The 26,367-nt window shown below is 36.6% G+C and overlaps 3 protein-coding genes across 7 annotated transcripts; 1 reads left to right on the forward strand and 2 right to left on the reverse strand.

Annotated features, from left to right (window-relative positions):
• The first annotated feature begins 353 nt into the window (after positions 1 to 353).
• gpd1a (glycerol-3-phosphate dehydrogenase 1a) lies at positions 354 to 8,367 on the forward strand. Its single transcript, XM_079897743.1, has 8 exons — positions 354 to 494; positions 1,623 to 1,800; positions 3,655 to 3,795; positions 3,963 to 4,101; positions 5,088 to 5,200; positions 6,656 to 6,892; positions 7,498 to 7,604; positions 7,687 to 8,367. The coding sequence occupies exons 1-8, from the start codon at positions 451 to 453 to the stop codon at positions 7,781 to 7,783; spliced, it is 1,056 nt and encodes a 351-aa protein (XP_079753869.1). The 5' UTR covers positions 354 to 450; the 3' UTR covers positions 7,784 to 8,367.
• Positions 7,505 to 16,374, reverse strand: LOC307174074 (NACHT, LRR and PYD domains-containing protein 12). 5 transcript variants are annotated; one of them, XM_079897741.1, is made up of 11 exons: positions 16,054 to 16,196; positions 13,378 to 14,694; positions 13,116 to 13,302; positions 12,347 to 12,508; positions 12,017 to 12,181; positions 11,743 to 11,910; positions 10,887 to 11,060; positions 9,928 to 10,101; positions 9,654 to 9,821; positions 9,138 to 9,221; positions 7,863 to 9,026 (listed from the first exon to the last, which is right to left on the reverse strand). In XM_079897741.1, exons 1-10 carry the CDS (start codon positions 16,073 to 16,075, stop codon positions 9,152 to 9,154), a joined length of 2,607 nt encoding a protein of 868 aa, XP_079753867.1. In that variant the 5' UTR covers positions 16,076 to 16,196; the 3' UTR covers positions 7,863 to 9,026; positions 9,138 to 9,151. The 5 variants fall into 5 exon arrangements, with proteins under 5 accessions (XP_079753865.1, XP_079753867.1, XP_079753864.1 ...); XM_079897739.1 differs by lacking the exon at positions 7,863 to 9,026 and adding an exon at positions 7,505 to 7,578 and having other exon boundaries at positions 13,116 to 14,694; XM_079897738.1 differs by having other exon boundaries at positions 13,116 to 14,694; positions 16,054 to 16,374.
• Positions 16,375 to 17,156: 782 nt separating this feature from the next.
• On the reverse strand, positions 17,157 to 25,593 carry LOC307174080 (keratin, type II cytoskeletal 8; the record flags this gene model as incomplete). The annotated part of the gene is made up of 8 exons (XM_079897749.1): positions 17,157 to 17,622; positions 17,942 to 18,162; positions 18,361 to 18,486; positions 22,282 to 22,446; positions 22,577 to 22,672; positions 22,962 to 23,022; positions 24,116 to 24,324; positions 25,156 to 25,593. The coding sequence occupies 8 exons, from the start codon at positions 25,591 to 25,593 to the stop codon at positions 17,607 to 17,609; spliced, it is 1,332 nt and encodes a 443-aa protein (XP_079753875.1). The 3' UTR covers positions 17,157 to 17,606.
• Between the last annotated feature and the right edge of the window lie 774 nt (positions 25,594 to 26,367).

Raw genomic sequence — 26,367 nt, forward strand, 5'->3', positions numbered from 1 at the left:
TTTTTACTTCTCATCTCACTATATAACTTATTGATTGCTCATATTAAAAAAAGATTACAAGCTTTACAGCTAGTAGACAAATCCAGCATTGTATTCCAACACTGTATTTTTTGCTGAGTGTCAAGTTACAGCTTGGATTTGAGTTTGTCCTTATGCCAACTGAGACTATCATTTGTGTAAGTGCATAACTTGCTATATTGTATTTTTTGACATTTCACTTTTTACTTGCAAGTTCTAATGACTCACTTGTTTTGAGATTTCATAAACACACCCACGAGCTGATAGTGGGCGGAGTCGACAGAGCTGTTTTCGCCTTCTGAGTGGCCAATAGCACAAGGGGGCGTGGCCTATACGGACAACACTCAAGTGTGCGCTCGCTGCGCTGCGGTTTGATTGACAGGTCAGAGTGACTGTAACTCAACGAAGGAGCCGGTGAAGATTCTCAGCGCAATGTCAAGTCCTAAAAGAGTTTGCATCGTCGGCTCTGGCAACTGGTAAAAAAAAAATATTTGGATTTTCTTTAGAAATGACTGTTTGAGCTGTAGGGGTTCTGGATTAGTTGACAGCACATGACTATTAGTTTAAACATTAAACAAAGGCACACAAGCCGTTCATTGAATCACATGTTATGAACAACGAACAAGTGTAAGGTTATGACATTTGAAAGGGCATAAAAGAAAACATGTTAATATGAAGGTTATAGGTATATACAGTGTAGTTTTTGCTACACAATATGAGATCCACTTAAGAAGTTCTGCTCAACAGCTTTGAATGTGCTTTTGGACTAACTTGAATACTATGTATCACTGTTTGCATGAGCCATTTGTAACACTGCGGCAATGCAAAACAAGTAGAACACATGTTCCAGTCAGTCACACTGGTTAGGTTCAGTATTTATGCTTCATAAGTTTCAACTATCTGTCCTACAGCCGTCTGGCCACATCTGTGGTTCAGTATAATGTCCATTTCTAATGTTGATACTGACGGCTGCAGAGTATTAGGCTATATCATACAATGCATGCAAATGACATTGTTTTGTTATTGAATTGTTTCCCTTGAGCTTTTAGGGTTTTAATAATTTTACTCATTCACATAGACATATTTATTAAACGTATCTGCTGTTGATGACTGAGGTTTTCATGAGCTGGAATCTTTGAAATGTGCTACTGTTCCTTTAAAACCACCCTATTTTTGGTCACACTAAACAAGACTCCAAAAGTAGATGTTTATATAACAACAATCCAAATTTATGTTTATGTATTCAGTTAAGAGCCATATTAAATTTCTCAAACAATACTGCAAAAATGATATGGTTGTGTATTTTGTAAATAAAGTGCCCAATCAGCAGACTAGTTAACTAGTTACCCCACTGTAAGACTGAACTGACCCTCTGATCTGACACAACAGGCTTTGATCACTTTCTTGGAATGCAAAATCTCCATTTTGGTTAATATATATATATATATATATATATATATATATATATATATATATATATATATACATATATATATACATATATATCGGGGGTTGTGATGGGAGTAAATTCCTTTGTTAATTTCCTCCTGCAACCTTTCACATGATGAACTCTCACTCTCTCTCTCTCTTTCTGTAATACACAGGGGTTCTGCTATTGCTAAGATAGTTGGCAGAAATGCCAGGAACAATTCGAAGTTTCACTCCACGGTTAACATGTGGGTGTTTGAAGAGACGGTGAATGGGCGTAAACTCACAGAGATCATAAACACAGACCACGAGAACATCAAGTATTTGCCTGGACACAAGCTTCCAGAAAATGTTGTAAGAAACACATTATTTTATTTTAATCATATAATTTATTAAATATAAATATTATTGCATTAAATAATATATAATAAAATAATTGCAAATATAGTATAATAAAATAATATATTTTGTTATAAATTAAATTAAATATTTTTTGCATACTTGTACAATAAAATAATAAATAAACGGTTTAAGAAACTGTATTTAAATAAATTAAAGTGTGAAATCCTTATTCATATTTTCAATGTAACAGAAGCAAATATGGTAACTTTTTATTTGTGTATTTAAATTTGTATAATATTTGCATACATACACCAAAATATATAGAATGTATACTATTAATGTATTATATATAAATTGTTATGTATTATATTATTTTAATATTTTAATATTACAGGAATAAAAATAGTTGCTTGTTTTAATTGCATATATATATATATATATATATATATATATATATATATAAAAATCAAGAGAAAATTGTATTACAAGAAAAAAAATAGTTGCTTGTTTTAATTGCATATATATCAGTAAGTATATATATATCAGTATATATATATCAGTATATATATATATGTATATATATATATAAAAATAAAATAAAAATATAATAAAAATTGTTGCTTGTTTTAATTGCATATATATATATATATATATATATATATATATATATATATATATATATATATATATATATATATATATATATGCAATTAAAACAAGCAACTATTTTTATTATATTTTTATTTTATTTTTATATATATATACATATACACAAACATTTATGTTGGATGTGATTAATCACTATTACTAATAGTACAATAGTATAGTAATAGTATAGTACTAATATATACTGTATATATATATATATATAGTATAGTATATAGTAGTATATAGCATATAGTATTTTAATTTTATTGTGTGTGTGTATGTATGTATGTATGTATATATATATAGATTATATAATGAAAAAATATAATAAAAATACATATTCACCTTCAAGATATATATATATATATATATATATATATATATGTATATATATATATATATATAAATCAAGAGAATATTACATATATATATATACATATACACACACAAACATTTATGTTAGATGTGATTAATCACTATTAATCAATTTAACCGCACTAATATATACTGTATATATATATAGTATAGTAGTATGTAGCATATAGTATTTTAATTGTATTGTGTGTGTGTGTGTGTGTATGTATGTATATATGTGAAAAATATAATAAAAATACATATTCACCTTCAAGATTCAACCACACAGATCAGTTCACTTTTTTGCTTGGGAAATTGTTTCAACAGCAAATAGTTTCTCTGCTACAGAGGAAGTTAACACAATCCAGAAGTCTGGAGAAGAGTGCTGAGCCACTCGATTCTTCTCCAAAACCTTTGGGAGGCACGTGCTGCTTTGCGAAGGAAACCATCCATTTGTACTCAAGCAACTAATAAGAAGCTGACAAAGCTGCATGTGGTTTCTCCTTCATTATGACCTTAGACCAAATGTTTGAGAGTCAGCCAAATGGTTCAGCTTATAACTAGGTTCAGGGGTCACAATCTCTGGACGGGGCTAGAGGCCTTGAAAACCATTGGCAGAGACTTGATACATGGATTTATAATGTGAACAAGGTGGTTTTGGCTTGACATGGACATGTCAAAATAATAACAAAACAAATAGGCCAATATGTAGGTCACATAATAAAAGATGAAACAGGGCACCTTAGGTGTAACCAATCATAGAGTGAATATGTTGAGTATGTATGTTTCTGCAGGTTTCATCATTACGTATCAAACTGATTCTTTTCCCTTCTCTCTATTCCACTCTCGTTCTCTCGCTCACAGGTTGCGGTGCCAGATCTGCTCGACGCTGCCAAGAGTGCTGACATCCTGATCTTTGTGATTCCACATCAGTTCATCGCTCGTGCTTGTGACACCATAAAGGGCAAAATCAAACAGGACGCGCTTGGAATGTCCCTCATCAAGGTCCCGTACACTCATGAAAATATGCAATGTGTGCGGAAGTCATTTCTTTGCCATTTTCTCTCTAACTCAGCAGCAGAAAAAAAAGAGGACAGTTGCTTTTAAAGATCACAAGACTGTCACATTTGACACCGATAGCAAACCATGACTGTGCTTGTGGGTTCATTTAGGGGGTGGATGAAGGACCGGATGGACTGAAGCTCATCTCAGAGGTCATTCACGAGAAGCTGGGCATCAAGATGAGCGTGTTGATGGGAGCGAATATCGCCAATGAGGTGGCGGATGAGAAATTCTGCGAGACCACCATTGGTGAGGCTGATAAAAAGCAATGTGAATATGTTAGATAGGTCACTTTGTGTTTGGGGGCCCTATCTTGCACCCAGCGCAATTGACTTTGTACACCGACGCATGTGTCATTCCTGTTTTGCACCCGACGCACAGCGGACTTTTCCCTCCACAGACGCACGTTGGTAAATTAGGGAATGAACTTGCGCTCCCGGAGCCGGTTCAGCGAAAAGAGGAGGCGTGTCCTTGTACAAACGTTCCCTGGTGCTATTTTGCAGTTTCAGAAAACAAGTCCGCCACAGACCAGGAAAAACCTAGTCTAAAGTCGGTGGCGCGTTATTCAGATGCTATTTTAAGGGCGCATGCTTGTCCATTATGTAGTGTGTGCAAAACGCGCATACACTTTGCTTCTCTCATCTACACAGACGCAGGCAGCAGTTCCCATTTTTGCAAACCATACATAATTACAAGGAAAAATATTACCACACAAGGGAAATCATTGTGGTGTCCGTGAAGATGTGAGAAAATAGGCATGAATCTAGCTTACACATTTACCCAAATTATTATACGCCTGTTTAACCGAAGCTAATTTGGGTGGGTTTCTCCATCCCCATTCAGTGTCACTTCTCTGTGTTTTATGGCCCTGACGAGAACGTCGGTCTCCTCGGCTGTGAACCGCTCCTGGCGTGCGCCTGGCAAATCCACCGTTATAATAGCAATCCGCCATGGAACAAGCGCGCCTGCTCTTAAAGGTAATGTGAGATGCTGCTCTGATTGGTTTATTTCACGTTAAGCCCAAACCACACCTATGAATAATGAAGCTACTTCAGACCAACCCATTTTAGATTTGCGTCGGGCGCAAAAGTCATTTATCCCGCCGGTATAATAGCAACAGCGCGAGATCCGCCCACAAAGTTACAACTTGCGTTTCGCGCTTGATACTTGCGTTCCAGATTGTTAAAATAGGGCCCTGGGTTAGTAAATGCTTTTGTGTGTTTAATATTTGTCAGGCTGCAGGGATCAAACTGAGGGGGCGTTGCTGAAAGAACTCATGCAGACGGATCACTTCCGGGTCACGGTCGTACAGGAAGCAGATGTGGTGGAGATCTGTGGTGCACTGAAGGTTTGCTTATTCACACTGTCTTCAACATTTTACACCTCAAAATAGGACAGTGCATATGTGACACAGTTCAAAATAATGTGATATCCAGTGTGTTTAACAGGTAAAATTATTTTTAGGTTGACATTGCATGTTGTTTTATCAACAGCAGTAATAATACTGGTCTGTCTTGATATGGCAAGTGTGAGTTGTCCGTTTTACAGTCTATTACATTCTCTTTTGCTGTGAAGAGGTTTTTTGAAGCATGATGTATAAACACAAAACAATCAAACCAGTAGAACTATATACATTGATAAGAATTTGGACAGTTGCACCACTAACTTAGAAGTGTTGTTATTGCTAACTGAAACTTAAACTTAAAAAATGTAGGCAACTAAATGAAAGAAATAACCTGAAGTACTAAAATTTATATAAAATAAATAAATAATACATTTGACAAAAGCACATAACAGAATTAATAAAACCTAAACTAAAATTTTAGTGAAAACATAACAATAAAAGCTACTTCAAAATATGAATAAATACTATAATAGTATAGAAATAATACTAAAATAACTATAATAAATGTATTGTTGTCAAATGTCTTTGCCTGAAAAGTGTGCTTTGTACTGTCTTTCTTTAAAATAAACACTAGTTGGTTTGATAGTGTAGCAAATGTCATGATTTTCAGACCAGTGTTTTTTACTATCATTTATATATTTGCAAATATTATGAATTAGAGTTTTGTTCATTTTTATTAGTTTTTGTATTTTTTTTAAATAAATGTCTATATAGTATTATTAGTCTTTATTTATTAGTTTTACTTTTAATTTGAGTTATTTTAGTACGTCAACTTAAACTAAACGAAAATGAGAAATGTTGCCAACTAGCTGAAATTTAAAAAAAATCTATATATGTGTGTGTGTGTGTGTGTGCTACCTTCATTTATATTTTGTATTTAAAGGCTATAGTTTTCCTTTTACAGAATAGAATCGCTGTATCTATTGTTTTATAAATACATTTACATTGATGAATTTGGCAGATGCTTTTATCCAAAGCAACTTGCATTGCATTCAAGATACACATCTTTATCAGTTCAAGAATTCCTTGTGAATCAAACCCATGACCTCGGCTAGCTACGGTTTGAGCTATAGGTGAAAACACTTTGCTTCAGAAATTTGTTAGGTTGCAAAGTCAGATAAAAGTCTTAAAGTTGTAGTTCACCCCAAAATGAAAATTCTGTCATCATTTATACATCCTCATGTCATTGCAAACCAAATGTTCATTTGGGTGAACTATCCCTTTAAGACTTTCATCTGACTGCAACATAACAAACTTCATAGTGCACAGCAAGAACACAAACACCATAAAAATATAGTGTCAGGGGATCTTAGCATTTCCAAACAACACGTTTCTTGTTGTAATCTAGAATCTGCTCAGAACATGTCAGACATTTAGACCCTCTTTGTCTTCCTACAGAATATAGTGGCAGTAGGAGCAGGTTTCTGTGACGGCTTGGGCTTTGGTGACAATACAAAGGCTGCGGTGATCAGACTGGGTCTCATGGAGATGATCAGCTTTGCTCGGTTGTTCTGCACCGCCGGCTCGGTCTCTTCTGCAACTTTCTTGGAGAGCTGTGGCGTTGCTGATCTCATTACCACATGTTACGGAGGACGAAATCGGAAAGTCGCGGAGGCCTTCGCCAAGACTGGCAAGGTGAGACACCAAGAACTTAAAGGGATAGTTCACCAAAAATGTGCTCACCCTCGTGCCATTTCAAACCTGTATGACTTGACAGAAAAAGCTTCAAAAAGACAAAAAAGTAGTCCATTTAACTTGTGCACTTTATTTCAATTCTTTTAACTTCATACAACTGATTTGTGAGGAACCACACACTGTTAGTATTTTTACACTGTAAATCTTTCCCACTGCAGCTGTCAAATCTAATACATTTATATTTGGCATGTCACAATAACTAAGCCCAGAATGCAATCTGCTGACCCGTTTTTTTTTTGATGGATTTAAAGTTTCAAAAGTTACAATTTTGTATGTATTTGAAAGAAGTCTCTTAGTAAAAAGTAAAATCAGTAATAGTGAGAAATTTGATTAATCATGGATTATCAATCCAGGTCAAGATAGTTTATATGAGACAGAAACAAAATAATTTAAATTCCATTTTCAATTTAGCATAACAAAAAACGAAATATTTTTAGCTTTGCGTACAATGAGAATAGTGCAAAACAGGTGATAATAGTAGCAGTAATATTAGTGCAAATACAAATCTTTGGCAGCATTTGTAGTCATTAGATCCTCTGTTTCAGTCTCTCGAAGAGCTTGAGAAGGAAATGTTGAATGGCCAGAAGCTGCAGGGTCCAGCCACAGCCACTGAGGTCCACACCATCCTCAAAAACAAAGGCGTACTCGACAAGTAAGTTTCAATTTCACTGTGCATGTACTTTAAGACCAAACACAATAAAGTTAGTTTATCTGAAAGTTTTTTCTTCCCACAGATTTCCCCTTTTTAATGCAGTGTACGAGATCTGTTACGAGGGTCGGCCTGTTACTGAGTTCATCCTCTGCTTGCAGAACCATCCAGAACATCAGTGAAATAAGGACAGAGCTGTAATACTGAGTGTGTGTGTGAGCCCTGCTGAAAAGAATGGCATTGCTGTTGTGTTTTAAATACTTTAACCAGCAAGACAGCTTCAACTTCATCAAACAGAAGCAGCATGCAAATCCATGGTTTCAGCGGGGTGTGTGTGTGTGTGTGTGTGTGTTACAATGAGAGCGAACAGGGTCGCATGAGGACGCTCTCTGAGTGCACAATCAGGTTTTGTCATTTCTAATGAGTCCATCCTTTCAGTCACTGTTCTGTATAAAAGCCTCAAATGCCAGACTGAGCTCTCTTTTATAAGTGCCACTAAAACTGTGTGAAATAGTTCTCAAAATCACACTGAATTGAATGTTCTCAATATGTAATGTGAAATAAATCACTGTCTCTGTGAGTTCCAGCTGTCCATTTCTTGAAGACAATCATTTTGCGTATAAATTGCATTTATTTTGAGGGTTGTCTGGTATGTGTAAGAACCAGACATAATATACAGTGGCCCAAAAAGTATCACAATTAAAAATGAACAAATATATATAGTAATGAATGCTTCACAACCAGAAAGAAATCACTTTTTTGCACTGTATCTATTGTTTTATTATTATGAAACCTGACAAGCTTCTTTTTGTGATCTGTTTCTGCTTGTAAAGTGTGTTTGTGATATATTCCATTACTTCAAGTAAAAAAACTTTATAATATTTTGTTACAAATGCAAAGACATTCATACTTTTGGGGGCAACTGTATAAAACTGTCTGTAAAACAGCTAGGCATGCACCGATATGAAAATGTTTGGCCGATACCAATAACTAATAATTCTTGATATTTGAAAGCCGATAACCGATATATTGGTCGATAAATCCAAATTTTTAGATAATATTTGAAAGCCTGATTACAAAAACAAAAGTCTCATCATTAAAAGCCATGTCCCAAGCACACCATTACAATGTTCTCATTATAATTTGATGTAGCCTATATGATGTAGACTTATGCTGCACATTGCACTTAACAATCATATTTCAAGGAATTCTAACCCATTATGGCAAACAGTGCGCATCTGAAGTGTCTCAGCTAAAGGAAATAATCCATTATTTACCGGCTTTAACATATCAGCCAAATTTTCTTCAGACCGATAACTATAACATTAAAAATGAATATATATCGGCCGCTACCGATATGGTGACCGATATATATTGTGCATCCGTAAACACAGCCACTAGAGGGAGTAACTTTGTCTCTTGCTCCTAAGGAATAGATGGAAAAGAACATGCATTAATAAAAGCTTTTTTACACTTTAAGCATGCATTTCATTTTAAAAGCCAAGATATGCAGGTGTAAACTGCAGATGTTCCAACCTGAGATGAATCTTCTAGTAAACGATATTTGGGCACGTTTCCAGCAAGTCAAAAACATCCTCACTGAAGTTATTATACCTCAGACTGGAAAAAAATATGAGAAAAATAATACATTACTTTTCACATACTGTATAGTACATACTGAATAGTACATATTGAATTAGTAAAGTATTTAAGTGCAATCATACAAAAAGAATTCCTGGCCAAAATGTATGCAGAATATATGCTAAAGATGCTAATTTAAAATATATTTCATAAACCTTTAAACCTTTCAATTACAAAATATATTAGAAAATGTACTGCAAGGCAAGAAAATGCATTTACTCTATTAAAATACATTTTGGGCTAAAACAAACTAAAAGTTACATTTATTTAAAATGTCTATATGTTTTTTTTTTGTTTGTTTGTTTGTTTTTTTAAATATATTTTTGGCAATTTTAGTGATTTAGGTGATAAAAAGTGATTTATACTTTTTTCTGTATGGGCATGAACATTACATTTCTAGCCTGAACTTACTTTAGCTCGGTCATTTGAGGACGGGCCAGCATTAATTTGACCAACTGTGGTACGGCGGAGTCCGTCATCGTGTTGTTTTTTAGGATGAGAGTTGATAAAGTGCTGCTGGCAGCAACAGATTCACATAACTCCTCTACGCAAGCGTCTGTCAGAGTAAAAATCTCCAGACTGCAGAAGACAAGACAAGACAGATATTTCAATCATCAGGCGCGCTTTTGTGTTTCAAACGATCTCTAATCATGCTAGTTTCTGTTGAGGATATCATATCACTCACTCCAGGTGCTGTAGTTTGCAGTTTTTGTGTCTCAGCGCCTCCCACATGTGTTTGGCTGCACTCTCGCCCACATTATTCATTCCTACAGAGAGACTGGTGAGCCTTGACACGCCAGACGTCAGAACAGTCCCCAGTGCTCGAAACACCTCCTCAGTCAACTCACATCTTGTCAATCTACAACAAATACACACATAGCATAGATTACACATCGGGAACGTTTTTCAAGTGATTTTATCATATAGGGTATGATAGATTGTGTTCATAACCTTTCATCAAAATGCAATAACATTCTCGACCTCGGAAAGAACATTTGCACTACCGTACAAATATTTGGGATTGGTAGCAATTTTTAATGTTTTTAAAGAAGTTTTCTGCTTACCAAGGCTGCAATTATTTAATCAAAAATACAGTAAAGCAGTAATATTATGAAATATTATTACAATCTAAAATAACTTTTCTATTTGAATATATTTTAAAATGTAATTTATTCCTGTGATGCAAAGCTGAATTTTCAGCATCATTACTCCAGCCTTCAGTGTCACATGATCCTGCAGAAATCATTCACATCACATCCTAATAGAAATATTTCTGATTATTATCAATGTTGAAAACAGTTGTGCTGTGTAATGAAGTGTGTAAACATTTATACAGGGGTTTTTCAGGATTCTTTGATGATGGAATAAAATAAATAAAAACAGCATATTTGAAATAGAAATCTTCTGTAACATTATAAATGTCTTTACTGTCATTTTAATGCGTCCTTGCTGAAAAAAAGTATTGATTGCCTTTTTAAAAAAAATTGTTATTATGCCTAACTTTTGAATGGTAGTTTATGTTCAACTGATCCAACCAAGAAAAAATAATATTCACCAATGATATTCATAACACGCTTCAACTCTCTGCCTTTCTCACATGATCATCATCAATGTGATTAAAAAACAACTCATTTGCATACATACTCCAGTATTTCCAGTGTGCACTTAGGAGCCATCAGGGCTTCACATATCTGCATCCCTCCTGATTGGCCGAGATCATTTACGGACACGTCCAGCTCAGTCAGACAGCAGTTTTCTGATTGGAGGACAGCTGCCAGAGCGGGGCAGCAGAAGCCAGTCAACTCGCAGGCAGACACTCTGCGGGAAAAAAAAAAGGTTTTTATTAACCTTGTGCAATTAACCTTAGGAATTTTGTAGCTAATTGCAACCATCTCAAACATTGAGCCACACTCTGTTTCAATTTGCTGCTAAATATATTCTAGATATATTTTTATTTTCAAAATGTATTGCATTTAGTTCCTGTTTCCCGTCATTCATATATATATATATATATATATATATATATATATATATATATATATATATATACACACACACCATTCAAAAGTTTTGATCAGTAATTTTTAAAATAAATACTTTTATTTAGCAAGGATGCATTAAATTGTTCAAAAGTGAGAGTAAAGACATTAATAATGTTACAAAAGATTTCTATTTTAAATCAATCCTGTTATTTTTAACTTTCTATTCATCAAAGAATTCGGAGAAAGGTTTGTCTTTTCAACACTGGTAATAAGAAACATTTTTAATAAAATTGCACTATTTGTTTTATTTCACTTTATCTTTGATCAAATAAATGCAGCCTTTGTAAGCATAAGAGGCTTCTTTCAAAAAATTAACTTTTGAACGATAGTATACAGTATATAAAAAACACACTTTGACGTGTGTAAAGACAAAGATATTTGCTACTTAGATGTGTTTAGACCTGACTTTTTATCCATGTATGTTGGTCACCTAAACACATAGCATGTATATGCTTTACTTCAATGTGTTTAGACGGCGTTTCTGTAACGCTTGTAAGATCAGCTCAATCCCATCATCCTTCAGTGAGTTCCGGCTCAGGTCTAGCATCCTCAGCTCTGAAAAACCATTGTTCAGAGCTGAAGACAGTGCAGACATGGACGCCGCTGTCAGTGAGCAACTATCCAGACTGCAGAACACATGCACACACAAACAACAAAACAGCAGTTAATTGGTTTCATTTCTAGATTTCTGCTTCCAAAAAGAGTGAAGTAGTACGAATAGTGCAAGTGTACTTGATTTCCTGAAGTCTGCAGTTCTCCAGTCCACTGCTGAGATGAATAAGGCCTTGATCCTCTAGTTTATTCCCATAGAGACTCAGCACACGCAGTCGAGAGCCTCCGGAGAGCATCTTCGCCAGTTCTTCACAATCGGCTGCGGTCAAATGGCATCCATTCAGCCTAAACATGGTGACGACATTTCAGCAAGTATTACAGCAAAAGCAAGCACCAAGAAGGATGTAAACCAGTGTATGAAAAGTGATATTGCTGGTGGAGCACACAAGCCCATTCCTAATATGATTCTGTCCTTTCTAATAAGGGCACATGCATAAAAAATGATCTTACATGAGAGACTGCAGCACAGTGTGTGTAAGTGCATGGCAGATGGTTTTGAATGATTCTTTTTCCAATCTGGAGCAGGAAAAATCCAGCGAGGTCATCCGGCCCTCGGCCAGCGCTGTCGCCAGGTGGGTGATGGAGGCTACATTGAGACCACTCTGTGACAGACTGACGGGATAAAAGACACATTGGATTTTAATTGTATGGCCAAAAAATACTTTTTGAGAGGAAATGAAATACTTCTATTTAGCAAGAACACATTAAATTGTTCAAGATGTTTATATGGTTACACACGTTTATTTCAAATAAATGCTGTTCTTTCGAATTGTCAAATTATCAAAGAATCATAAAAAAATTTATCAAACATAATAAACAGCACAACTGTTTTCAACGTTGATAATCAGAAATGTTTCTTGAGCAACAAATTATCATATTAGAATGATTTCTGAAGGATCATGTGACACTGAAGACTGGAGTAATGATGCTGAAAATTCAGCTTTGCATCACAGGAATAAATTACATTTTTAAATATATTACAGTAGAAAACAGTTGTGATGTTAATAAAAACATTTATAATGGTAAAGAGGCTTTCTAATTCAAATAAATGCTGTACTTTTAAAACTTTCAATCATGGTTTTCTCAAAAATATTCAGTAGCAAGCACAATTGTTTTCAACATTGATTATGTATCCCTAAGTTCAGCGTGAGGTGCTTTCAGAGGGATTAAAAGTTATAATCTGGTAATGCAATGTAAAAATCTAAAACGTCAGACTCACCCAATGTTTTTCGACAGCCTTAACGCTGGAATAAGTTTCTCGACCTGCTCGTCTGTTAGTTTGGCTCTATATAGGTTCATGTACTCCATCTCTCCCATGCAACTCACTACATATGACAGCGCTGCGCAGTCGGGCTCCTGCATCTCGCTGTAGCTGACATGCCTCCATTGGCTCTTGCTGATGCTTTCTTTGACCAGAGACGAGTTACGTGCATGTTGCAGAAGCCGGAAAACAAGAAAGTGCTTTGTTGCGCAAAACATACCTGGCAACACTGTAGAAACATATCCCATCAACCACTGAGAGAACTCAGAAATCCGGCTTTCGTCGAACCTGCCCACGGAGTCTTCCATTGGTTTACGCTGGACTGAGTCCGACAGCCCTGCTAGAAATGTGTAGTACAAATCCGAGCGCTCGTCCGAGATCTGCACGGATTGGTCGAGATAAAAGGATGCGGCCGATAAGAACTCTTGCATCAGTGGAGACAGGAAGGAGAATGTGGTGTCAAGGGAAGTCACATCGCCATTGAAGCACAAGAAAGTAGAAAGCACAGGCTGGTGCAGAAAAGAACGCAGGCCACAGGAAGTGGCGTCATTGTAGGAGAAAACCGGATTGGTTAGTTTGCCCAAACCTAACACAAGCTCTCTGGTTTCTTCAGCGTGCGTCTTCTGTTTCTGCAGGAGCATGTGCGTTACGATGCTGAGGAGGTGAGTAAGAGTCTCAGGTGGGGTGTTTTTACTCTCAAACTGAGTTTTAAACACACTGCAAAGCGTCCAGCAGAAGGCCGGACGAAAACACTGCTCATTCACTCCCAACGCTTGCTCACTTTGCTGAAAAAGTCTCTCTGATAGGCCTACGTCATCAAAGAACTCCTGGAAGAACGTTCTCCTTTGGGTCTGGGAGAACCCGACCACCTCGAAAACTCTCAAAGACTCGAGCTTGACTGGCTCTCTGGAGGTGATCAGCATTGAAGCTCCAGGAAGCAGAGAACCGTGAAGAAGACTGCACAGCAATACAGGGCCGGTCGCTTCTTGTTGTACGTCACAGACGACACTAGAGGAGGACGATGGAGTGCATAGAAGGTCCTGCGATTGCTCCAGCCCGTCGAGCACCAGAAGTAAAGACTGAGGACTCTGTAGAGCGATGGAAAGAGTCTCTGCGGAGATCTGAGGGTGCACGCGGCCCAACATGCTCTGCAAACTCTCAGCTTTCCCTCCAAGAGCGGCCAGCTCCAAAACAGGCACTCGCAGAAGGAGTGCATAATGTTGCAGGCGCGTGCCAGTCGTCCAATCCCAAATGACCTTTTCCATCACTGTAGTCTTACCCATCCCAACTCCACCATGAAAAACCACTCTGCGGCCTACAGATCCTGGAGGAAACTCTCGAGATATGACATCCTCAAAAGCTTCCCAATCGCCTCTTTTCACCCCACCACAACCATCGTGATACGAGCACACTGAGAGGGGAGTGTAGTGGCCTCTCCGGATCACTTCTCCCACAGGCTGACCTCCCAGAAGAGAGTTGGGCAGAGTGGAGTTCAGCACAGAGTTTCTCAAGGCCTCTTTATGCAATTGCTGCACGTCTGTGGAAAGAGAAATATACACTAGAAAGGAAGTACTTGATTACATCACACTATCTATCTATCTATCATTCGCTCGTTCTATCTATCAATCACTCTTTCTATCTATCACTCATTCGTTCTATCTATCTATCTATCTATCTATCTATATATATATATATTTGCTCCTTCTACTGTATCTATCAATCATCTAATTACTGCACATCTATCTATCTATATATCTATCATTCCCTCGTTTTATCTATCTATCTATCACTTTTTCTTCCTATCTATCTATCTATCTATCTATCTATCTATCTATCTATCACTCATTCGTTCCTTTTATCTATCTATCTATCAATCATCTAATTACTGCACACCTCTCTATCTATCTATCTATCTATCTATCTATCTATCTAACTATCATTTGCTCGTTATATCCATCACTTGTTCTATATCTATCTATCTATCTATCTATCTATCTATCTATCTATCTATCTATCTATCTATCTATCTACTGTATCCATCATATAATTACTGCGCAACTCTATCTATCTATCTATCTATCTATCTATCTATCTATCTATCTATCATATAATTACTGCGCAACTCTATCTATCTATCTATCTATCTATCTATCATATAATTACTGCGCAACTCTATCTATCTATCTGTCTATCTATCTATCTACTGTATCCATCATATAATTACTGCACAACTCTATCTATCTATCTATCTATCATATAATTACTGCGCAACTCTATCTATCTATCTATCTATCTATCATATAATTACTGCGCAACTCTATCTATCTATCTATCTATCTATCATATAATTACTGCGCAACTCTATCTATCTATCTATCTATCTATCTACTGTATCCATCATATAATTACTGCACAACTCTATCTATCTATCTATCTATCTATCTATCATATAATTACTGCGCAACTCTATCTATCTATCTATCTATCTATCATATAATTACTGCGCAACTCTATCTATCTATCTATCTATCTATCTATCATATAATTACTGCGCAACTCTATCTATCTATCTATCTATCTATCATATAATTACTGCGCAACTCTATCTATCTATCTATCTATCTATCATATAATTACTGCGCAACTCTATCTATCTATCTATCTATCTATCTATCTATCTATCTATCTATCTATCTATCTACTGTATCCATCATATAATTACTGCACAACTCTATCTATCTATCTATCTGTTGAATGCCTTAGAAATGTCATTCCTGTAATTAAAATTCACACTCCAGTTCAACTTCCTGTAGCATGTCTATCTGTCTATCATGTAACAGCTAAACATCTAACAGCCAGAGGTTTCAGTCTCAAAACTGAAACTATTTTTGCTCACCATATGAAATCTCGCTCTGCATGACTGGAGATGTTGATATCGTGGGGAATTCTGATGTTATACGAGCGGTAGATGAGTCTAGAGTTGTGTCTCTGACAGGCTGGTCAGTCGTTGCTCTCTCATCAGTGGAGAATGAGGAAGTGAGTTGTGTTTGTTTAATAGACCCTCTGATTACAATGAAGTTGTAGTTGTGGTCACCTGATATTTGCCTATTTAATGGCGCTGCTGGTGGTCAGAGCAAAGTTTTCTAATGTCTCTGTTATCTCGGACATAAACTGATCAACAGAAGAAAGCCTGATACAAAATAGAACTTGTGTGTATAAAACATTCAAGCTTTTAATCTGTTTGTAGAGCGTCAATGTGGCGCTTACGAGCGCGGAACTAAAAAGAAATTAAATAGCGCCATCTAGTGACATATTACATTAACACGTCATTCGTTTTATTTATATGCCTCAACCATTTATTTTAAATATTTATTTGTATTTTGTTAATAGATATTTTTTTCTTTTTGTTGGGTTTAGAGTTGCTTGATGGTTGTGTGTTTATTTATAAAGGTGCTTGAATAAGGTGTTGATTCCTTTAGTTACTTTCCTTAAAATCATATCAAGCCTGTGTTAACACCTGTCTGTCTCTCTCTCTCTCTCTCTCTCTCTCTCTCTCTCTCTCTCTCTCTGAAAACAGGATGGCAAACTTTGCTTCACCCCTTTATTACTGTTAGACTATGACATGAGTAAAGCTGCCTGGCCTCTGGTCACGCTCTTCTTTGATGTGGAGTAAAAAGATCATTCAGATTCTTCAAATGACACTAATTGTAGGACATTTAAGGACAGAACATATTAAGGGGATAATTCTCCCAAAAATTAAATTTTTTGTCATAATTGACTCATGTCGTTCCAAACCTTTGTGAGTTTCTTTCTTCTGCTGAACACAAAAGAAGATATTTTAAAGAATGTTGATAATCAAACAGTTGATGGTAGCCTTTGACTTCCATAGTAGATGGTAGCCTTTGACTTCCATAGTAGGAAAAAAAATACTATGGAATTCTTCTTTTGTGTTGAACAGAAGAAAGAAACTCAAGTTTTGAACATCAGGAGGGTGAGTAAATGATGACAAAATAAAAAATTTTGGGTGAACTATCCCTTTAATACCCGATTTAGATTTTGCGCTCAAAACAAATGAAATAATCCTTAAGTTTATTTATTTTATATTTTTTCACATTTATAATGGAATTGCAGACAAAAAAAAAACAAAAAAAAACCTTTACATAAATGGCATTTGGAGAATTTATATATGGCCTATATATATATGACCTTTATATAACAAAAAATGACATTTGCTGCTTGTAATAAAACATTGCGGACATAAAATTATTTATTTTTGTAATGCCAAATAATACTGAGGACATTATTTTCTTCTTTTTGTCATTTGCCCACTCTTGAAGTCTTCGCTCAGCAATGACAAGCAGGGATTGTTTGATTGACATGTGATGTAAATGTGTAGACAGTGGGATTCTTGCTGTTCATTAGCGTTTATGGACTGGATGAATGTTTACGTTATTCCAGTCCAAGCCTGATGGGAGAGAGGTCGGATTTGAGTTATTAGCTGAAACCACTTATTTCAGGTCATTCATAATTATTGAAATAATTATTTATATGTGCGTATTTATATTTCATATATATATATAGACACACACACACACACACACACACATTTTCTAAAAAATAAAATTATTAATTTATTACAATAAAAATAAAAACTATTTTTTCAAATAAAAAAAACATGTAAATGTATAATATACTACTAAAACAATCATATAAAAATAATAATTTAAATATAATCATACTTTATATTAAGCACTCGGTTAATTGCTTAAGCTTTACAGTTTCACCTGTTCTCTTCTCCTTCCAGTAGTTTTTTGTAGGTGGCGATCTCAATATCCAGAGCCAGTTTGACATTCATCAGCTCCTGGTAGTCATGGAGATGTTTGGTCATTTCCTGTTTGGCTTTCAGCAGTGCGTCCTGCAGTGATCTGATTTGTTGTTTAGCGTCAAGCACCGCCTCCTCACCACAACGCTCCGCCTCTTTAATCTGCCTCTCCACATTCTCACACTGTAATGATATCAGAGAATTACAGTACAACTCATTTAAAATGATCTTGCATGCATTTACAGTCCTGGCCTTTAAAGATCCCGTCTGCCATAGCACAGAAAGTTATCAGTGCGTTTATTGAGGATGCTCATGGTTGCCCTAGTGTTCAAATGCAGACATGATCAGTTGCTATAGTAGAGTATTATCTTGATCGGTTACCTGTGATTTAGCTGAGGTTAAGTCATTTTGCAGTCGCATGATCTGCCTTTTCAAATCAGCTATTGCACTTGTATTGTCTTTCAGCTCATTGTTGCACTTGTCAGCCTCCGATGAGATAATGTGAAACTGTGGATGAAAACACAGGAATATGCACAATTATTAAGTTTATGTAATATATATATATATATATATATGACAAAGCTCATGAAGATGAGGAATACGTAGAATTAACTCTGACGATAACGGACAAAGACTGTAGGAGAACACAAGGTATAAATACACAGGGACTAACAAAATAACTAATGAGGTGATTGACAATGCACAGGTGATAGACATGACTAATTAGAACAATCATGGAACACAAGAGGCTTGTTCGACTTGAACCGGCGCTGCACAGACCGATCGGTGAATGACATCAAAGTACCGCGAGAGCGAATAGAAAATAGACGGCTCCTTATGCTTTTGAATTGCTCTCGCGGTACTTTGATGTCATAAACCGGTGGGGGTGGGGTTAACAAAAAACAAAAAGTCCAGGGCACAAACAAAAACAGTCCATGGAGGAGTGGATGGTGAGAGAAGCCAGTGGGGAGCAAGGAGCCGGAGGAGCCAGATGACATGCCAGAGACAGGACGAGACCCCAGGGCGGAGTCGAAGGCGGGAGGAGCCATGGTGTAGATGACTTGCTGGAAGGTGACACCCTGGGGACGACCGACGGAGATGATGCCACAGAGTGAGACCCTGGTGAAGCTGAGTAGCCGATGAGCCTATGCGAGACCGCCAGTCCTGGAGACTGAGGTGGAGCTGTGGCGACGAGCGTCCGAGGTGGAGTCAGAATACCAGAGGACAGAGGCGAAGCCGGTGGGACCGAGGACGAAGGCGGAGCTGGGGGAAAGGCGGAGTCAGACGGAGCCGAAGGTGCAGGCAGGTCGACGGCTGACCAAGGCGGAGCCGGAGGGACTAGGGAGCCCGGAGAAGATGTATGGCCGATGGTTTCCGGTGGAGCCGAGGGAGGGAGGAGGCAAGGTGGAGTATAAAGGCACGTTAAAAAATAAATACGACCTCAGTTATGTCAATCACGGTTGCACACTGCCTCCGAAACTTTGGTCCATCATAAAAAAATTCGGATCAGGTTCGATTTTCTGCGTTTTTCGCATCCGTAGCGAGCATTTTAAATGGTGTTTTGACAATTCAGAGCCACCGAATCACGAATATGAAAAAAACGCATGTGAAAATTTCGGACTCAGTGTGCAAGGACCTTAAAGCTACACTGTGTAATTTTTTTAGTTGATTCTTAGCAAAAAACACTTCGTTCTTTCAAAAATATATGTGCTCATTAATGTATATTTACTTCTTTCAAGTAATAAAGTATTCTCGTAAGTTTATAATCTGCCATTGAAAGTACATACGGGTGAGGGGTTCGAATGCCGGTCGCCATGTTGCCCCTCCATCTTGAAACTACATTAGCCAAAGAGGGACATACCAGTAAATTCAAGCTTCGCCTTTCGTGCTTTACACTCAGTGACAGAGACGAATGCGAGGGGAGATTACTCGCGACTGCCGGCAGATTTGAAAGATTGCTGATGGAGGATCACGCCTATTTTCGAGGACATGTAGCAGAGTCGCCAAGGAAGCGAAAGAGAGAATTAAAACGTCAACGCGACAGGCAAATCAGCAAGACCAAAGTCAATATTGGAGTAACTTCTCCCAGATGGAAAGAGCTCATGAGGAGCAAAGATTTTAAAACGGACGCCGATGTTCCCTGCTTTCTTCTCGGCAGGTAATTCAGCCTATTTGTGTATTATAGTTGCTTGTCTAACCATAGCATGGTTGTGCATAACGCCAGAACGACCTCTAGTATAACTTGCGTTACTTTTCCTCGCGTCAATGGTGAAAAAGTATTGTTTACCTTGTAACATAAATCTGTGCTGCGACGGATCACAGGTGATGAATAAGTTTTAAAAGGCGCAATTGGACGAAGTCGAACTGGAAGCCATGTTAATCTTGGAATAATACGGCCACCGTAGGAGTTAAAACGCCCTCGAAATTGAAAGGAACAGAAACTAATATTCACTGGGTAGTCATATACAATTTCACCGCTAGATGGGGGAAATTATCACACAGTGTAGCTTTAAGTGTCGACAGGACAAGGTGGAGAGATGGGCCCAAAGGCTGGAGGTGGAGACAGGGGATCCTCCAGGCTAGGTGGAGCTGGTGGCCTGAAGACACTGGGCAGGAGGGGTTGAAGGACGGCAGCGGAGGCAGGGCTGAGGAACTGGCTGATTGAGGAGGTGGGAGAGGGAGGCTGGGCGGGCATTCAGGTAATACAAGGGACACTGGAGATACATGGGGTGCTGGAGATACTGGGAACTCTGTAGATAGAGGTGTGATATGAGGTTCTCCTCAAAAATGTCCCTCAATTACTCATAATATATGCCAGAGGCCACTGACATCTCATCCACAGCAGTAGTGGTGTGGACGGGGCTCTCCTCCCAGCCCTCGAGCTCCACAAGCACTCACTCTGCGACACACGATGTTGCCGGCTCACGCACCTGGTCAGACTCCGTTTGTGGTCCGGGCTCTGTGGCGATGACACACTTTTTTTTTTTTTTTCTTTCGCGGGAATGCGAGATCCGATCTGTTATCTGTTAACGCACCGTGTCCTGATTGGCTTATGATCCGATCTGCTTGATCGAATCACGGTGATCACATGTTCATGCCAAGTGTAAACACAGCCTAGGTCACAGGACTGAACCAAAAACACAATGAAAGGGGGGAAACACAGATCATACATCCAACTATATATATATATATATATATATATATATATATATATATATACACCAAGGCTGCATTTATTTGATCAAAATAGGGTGAAGGATCGTGTGACGCTGAAGACTGGAGTAATGATGCTGAAAATTCAGCTTTGATCACAGGAATAAATTACACTTTAATATATTTAAATAGAAAACAGTTCATTTAAATTGTAATAATATTATATATTAATATATTAAGAAATATTTCACAATTGTACTGTTTTTACTGTATTTTATATATATTTTGTGACATTCCTTTTTTAACGATAAATATATTATATGTAATATACACATTGTTTAAAATTGTTTTAGATGTGTGCAGTAAAATAATATTTTTCTTATGGACAAAACATTATGTACCTCATAGATACGGTGGCAATAAGTTGAAAAAAATTGTTTTAGATTAACTATAACATGCCACATAATAAAAATAAGTTTACACACTGAAAAAAATGATTATTTGAAATTAATACTTTTTTATCGTAAGTGGTTGCATTCAACTGATTTTATCTACATTTAAACAAATGCATTAAGTTGAACTTAATGCATTTGTTTAAATGTAGATAAAATCAATTGAATGCAACCACTTACGATAAAAAAAAGATTAATTTCAACAAATCATTTTTTTCAGTGCACTAAATAAATAATAGAAATGAAAATAAAGAAATAAAAACGTTTGATTTAAATAAATAATACATAGTAGCACACAAGGATTGTCATATTTAGGTGGCCGTGGCAAGATTGAAATGTTAAACCACTTGAAATTTCATGTCAACTGCTTAGAAATAAATACACACATATTTATAACAGGCTAAATGTAAATATCAGCTGTTTCAAAAGTCTAAAGTCTGTAATTACAATAGTTTAAAACATGAGAACCTCCAGGAAATAACAAATGATATCTCAACTGCTGTTCACGGAGATTAAATGAGGCGTCCTGTAAATGGAGTCTTTTGTTTAAGGCTTCAGCTTCTCAGATTTTTTCTCATGAGAAACAGCCCCAATAATCTCATGTTTCTCCTCTAGCGTTTCAGATCTCAACATTGTCTCGTTCAGATTTGCCAAGGTACCGGATTCTGTAATGGGAAGTCGGAGATCTGATCTTCACCTTGTTCTTATACCAGGCCTCCGCTTCCTTTCGGCTGCATGCTGAAATCTCCTCATACTGGCTCTTCACATCAGAGATGATCTTCTCCATGTTCAGCGTCCTGCTGTTGTCCATCTGCACTATAACAGATGTGTCCTTCACTTCAGCCTGCAGCTCATGTAGCTCCTACACACACACACAGAGAGAGAGAGAGAGAGAGAGAGAGAGAGAGAGAGAGAGAGGGGGGGGGGGGGGGGGTAAGATTAATCTCAGGACGTTTAGGACACCTCATTCATGTGTCTTGAGTTTGAATTACCTGTTCATAGAAGCACTTGAAAAAGTTCAAGTCACCCAGGATTTCTGCTAATTTCTCTTCCAGTGCATTTTTACACAAGTACGTTGTGTCCACATTCTGTCAGGGCATTTACACTTGTTAGCTTGGCAGATGCTTTTTGCAACTAAACGACTAATGTAGGCAGAATTAGACACTGTTGTATTGACCATCAGGGCCGTCGCCTCAGTTCACGGGGCCTGGGACGTTCCTGGAGCTCATATAGTAGAGGATGATGGCGCTAGAAACGCCTCGGTCATTTAGTCGTTTTGGATAGAAGTGTCTGCCAAGTGCAGGCAACAGCCCTGATGATCAGAGGTTTTTCTAGACATCAGACATTTATTATCTTCTGTTACTAGATTTGTCTTACCTTCTTCAGAAGAACAAAGTCATTTTCAGTTTTGTTTCTGTTGTTAATCTCATCTTCATACCTGTAAAAGCCTACATGTTAACTTCACTCAGTGTTTTTGTTGTTAACTAATACTATTCCAAATAGTTTTCATTTATTGAAACTGAGCTGAAACAAAATATTAATCTATATAAATATTAATGAAAAACTTAAACTTAAAAAAATGGCAACAAAAATTTGAAATGTTGCCTTGGCAACTAACTGAAAAAAAAGGTTTTAAAATTATTAAAGCTAAACTTAAATAAAAATAAATGAAAGCTAAATAGATATATATATATAAAAAAATAGTAAAAAAGACCAAATCATTTAATATAAGCTAAAATTCTAATTAAAACTGAAAATATAAAAATAAAAGCTAATTCAAAATATTAATAAATAATACTGGGCTTATTGTAAATCATGCTAAATAATAAATAAATACTAATAAAATAAAATGTTTGCTCAAAAATAATCACTACAGTTGTTACTTTTAATTAATGTTAATTAATTAATAATAAAGTAGTATGGGATCTTCAACAATGTTAAGAATGTTTCAGAATCTTCCTGTTGTTTTAAATCATTTATCTTTTTTGACGACAGTGATGGTTAAATTACCACTTACTGCGGTTAAATTACCACATACTGCGGTTAAATTATTATCATATTTGGGACAGGTTCATGTTTGTACTAGTTACATGAACCTGTGGTATTTTGGCTAAAACTCCATGGTAAATGATTGTTAGGAATGTTGTTGTGACACTCTTTCAAATAAAGGTTCCAAATTGGGTTTTCACAGCAATGCAATAGAAGAACTATTTTTTGATTGTTTGATATTTCAGTGAACAGTTCTTAAAATAACTTCTTTTTTTTTCAGTGTAAAAAGCATTTTTAAAACATTCTAAAGAACGTTATCCATTTTTGTTTTTGGATGTTAAAGGTTCATATAACCACAGATGCCAATAAAGTGTACATGATTTTACATTTGAAATGATATTGAATGTAAGAATGTTGAGACTCTTATTATTAAGCATTTTGAGACAAATACTCCGCTCTGCTTATGATGGTTTAAAACTGAACACTATAGTCTAGTTTCGAGTGGGAACTGAAGACTGAAGATGAAGTGTCTGATTACAGACCTTTGTTTTTGTTCCTCAACCTGTGCGAGAGCATTCCTGAGCTCGTCATCAAGGTGTTCCTTGTCTTTCTTCACCCGCTCCAGTTGTTCTGTCAGGGAACTGATGTAAGACTTCAGCATGGGCCCCAGTTTAGACTCGGGTTTAGACTCTCTCTGTAGCAGATGCCATTTAGTCTCCAAAAGCTTGTTCTCCTGCTCCAGTTTACGAACCTGCGTGTGTTTATGAGAACATTTTAGTGTTTAAATGTCACTCTTGCAACTATTTTGTTTCATTTAAGGATCAACTCTGATGTTTCTTTAAGAAAACGAAATAAATATAATGCAAAATATTAACAAAACAGACAATAATTGTCACACAGTAGAGTTGTAAAATGAATATGGATAGCAGGTAGCTCAGTTCATCTGATATTGTGAAAAAGTTTGACTTCATATTGAAATCTCATATTTAGGTTTGGCCAGTCTGAGCACAATTTGAGCCTCTGCAGCTGATATTCTATCAGAGGCACTTGAGATTATTTGAGTCTTTTTCTCAGAAGACTTATTGAAAAGTCTGTTTGAGCTCATTTTTATCTCATTGGCGTCTAGGAGAAACAATTGAGATATTAAATAATTTTGTGATTTTTCTCTCCAACAGGTTATTAATAGATCTGGCTCAGATTGAGGTATAAAAAAGAATTAAAATGAGAAAGAATGTAAGTAAAAAAAATATTTAAAAAAAAATTCCCTATCAGTTATCAACACATCTGGCTGCTGGGATTCAGATATGGAAAAGAATACAATAAAAAAAAAGGATTAAAAAAAACAATTAGTAAAAATGAATAAATATTTATTTCCTACAGTTTATTAACAGATCTGGTTGCTGAGATTAAAATAAGAAAAATAAGTATAAATACTAGGCGTACATACAATAAATATCAATAAATTCGGTAGTTTTTAATATTTTTTTCAGGTCCATAAATTGTATTACAAAGCTGACCTTTAACAATCTCAGTGTGTTATGAGCAATTATAGCAGCGTAAAGTAGGCAGAGAAATGTCTCACCTTGTCGATGAAGGAGGCAAAGCGATTGTTGAGGATTTTGATCTGTTCTTTCTCCTGGATCCGCACAGCCTGCAGGCCGGGGTCCAGCTGGAGATCCACGGGGGTCAGAAGACTCGTGTTAACGGACACAGGCTTGATGGGGACCGGTGGCACGTTCCCATAACCGAAGTACGAGTTGCCCTGACGGGGGTATGAGCCCACTGAGCGGCTGCTGAAGCCGTTATTAGCGCTCATGGCCAGACAGACAGAGATGGAGAGAGAGATGGAGAGTGTTGCAGAAGGAGGACAGGTAAACAGACGCTGGTTCCTGAGAACTCGGCTACTTATCACTGCTGACAGGTGGGCGTGTTTGTGTATAAATGAGGATATATACCAGAATTCTTTACTTTGAAAAACCTGTTCAGCCCATTCCCCGTTCAGAGCAAACATACTCCACATTCATGCACTGACACACACTGAAATGACAAGCAGAACTGTTGTTAACTAACCTAGGCCTACAGTACCTTCAAGAGATCTTTGATTATGACAATTTTTCCTGTTCCTGATTGTCTAAAATATGTGATGGGCTGCAATATTAGCTAAATGTGTGTGTGTTTTTTTTTTGTGTGTTTTTTTACAAGAATTTCTTTATTTAGTGTGATTTTTGTGCTATTTGTTCATAAACAATTAGATAATTTAAAGGGGTCATGCCATGAGAAATCAAATTTGCCTTGATCTTTTGACATTTATTATTAATATCTTAAAACATCCTCTTCATTATAAACAAAGATGAATATTTTAATCAATATATTTTTGATATTGCGGGACGTCTGTGACGTCACACGGGCAAATACATTTGCATATTCCTGCCTCCAGAGCAAGACGATCGACGAATAGTTTTACATCATCGCACCATAGCCCCGCCCACTGACATTCAGTCGCTTAACTTCTGATATTTGACATTATAAGTGAACCTCAAGGAACATTAAAATAATAATCCATGCCAAACAATCCATGTCATCGTGACCCCTTTAATTCAATGTAACAGTTTAGATTTTTATTTTTTATTTTGCTGTGCACATAAAAATACAGAATATTGTTTTCAAAATATATTTTATATGGCCTTTTCTGTTTTTTATGATGGAAGGCTATGTGCACACAGTCATGTGATTTAACACAAATTAAAAAAAATTTGTCTGCACCATTCAAGCCTCATATTGAGTTTAATGACAA

The sequence above is a fragment of the Squalius cephalus genome, assembly GCF_949319135.1.
Source record: "Squalius cephalus genome assembly, chromosome: 16".
In the NCBI taxonomy this organism is placed as follows: domain Eukaryota; kingdom Metazoa; phylum Chordata; class Actinopteri; order Cypriniformes; family Leuciscidae; genus Squalius; species Squalius cephalus.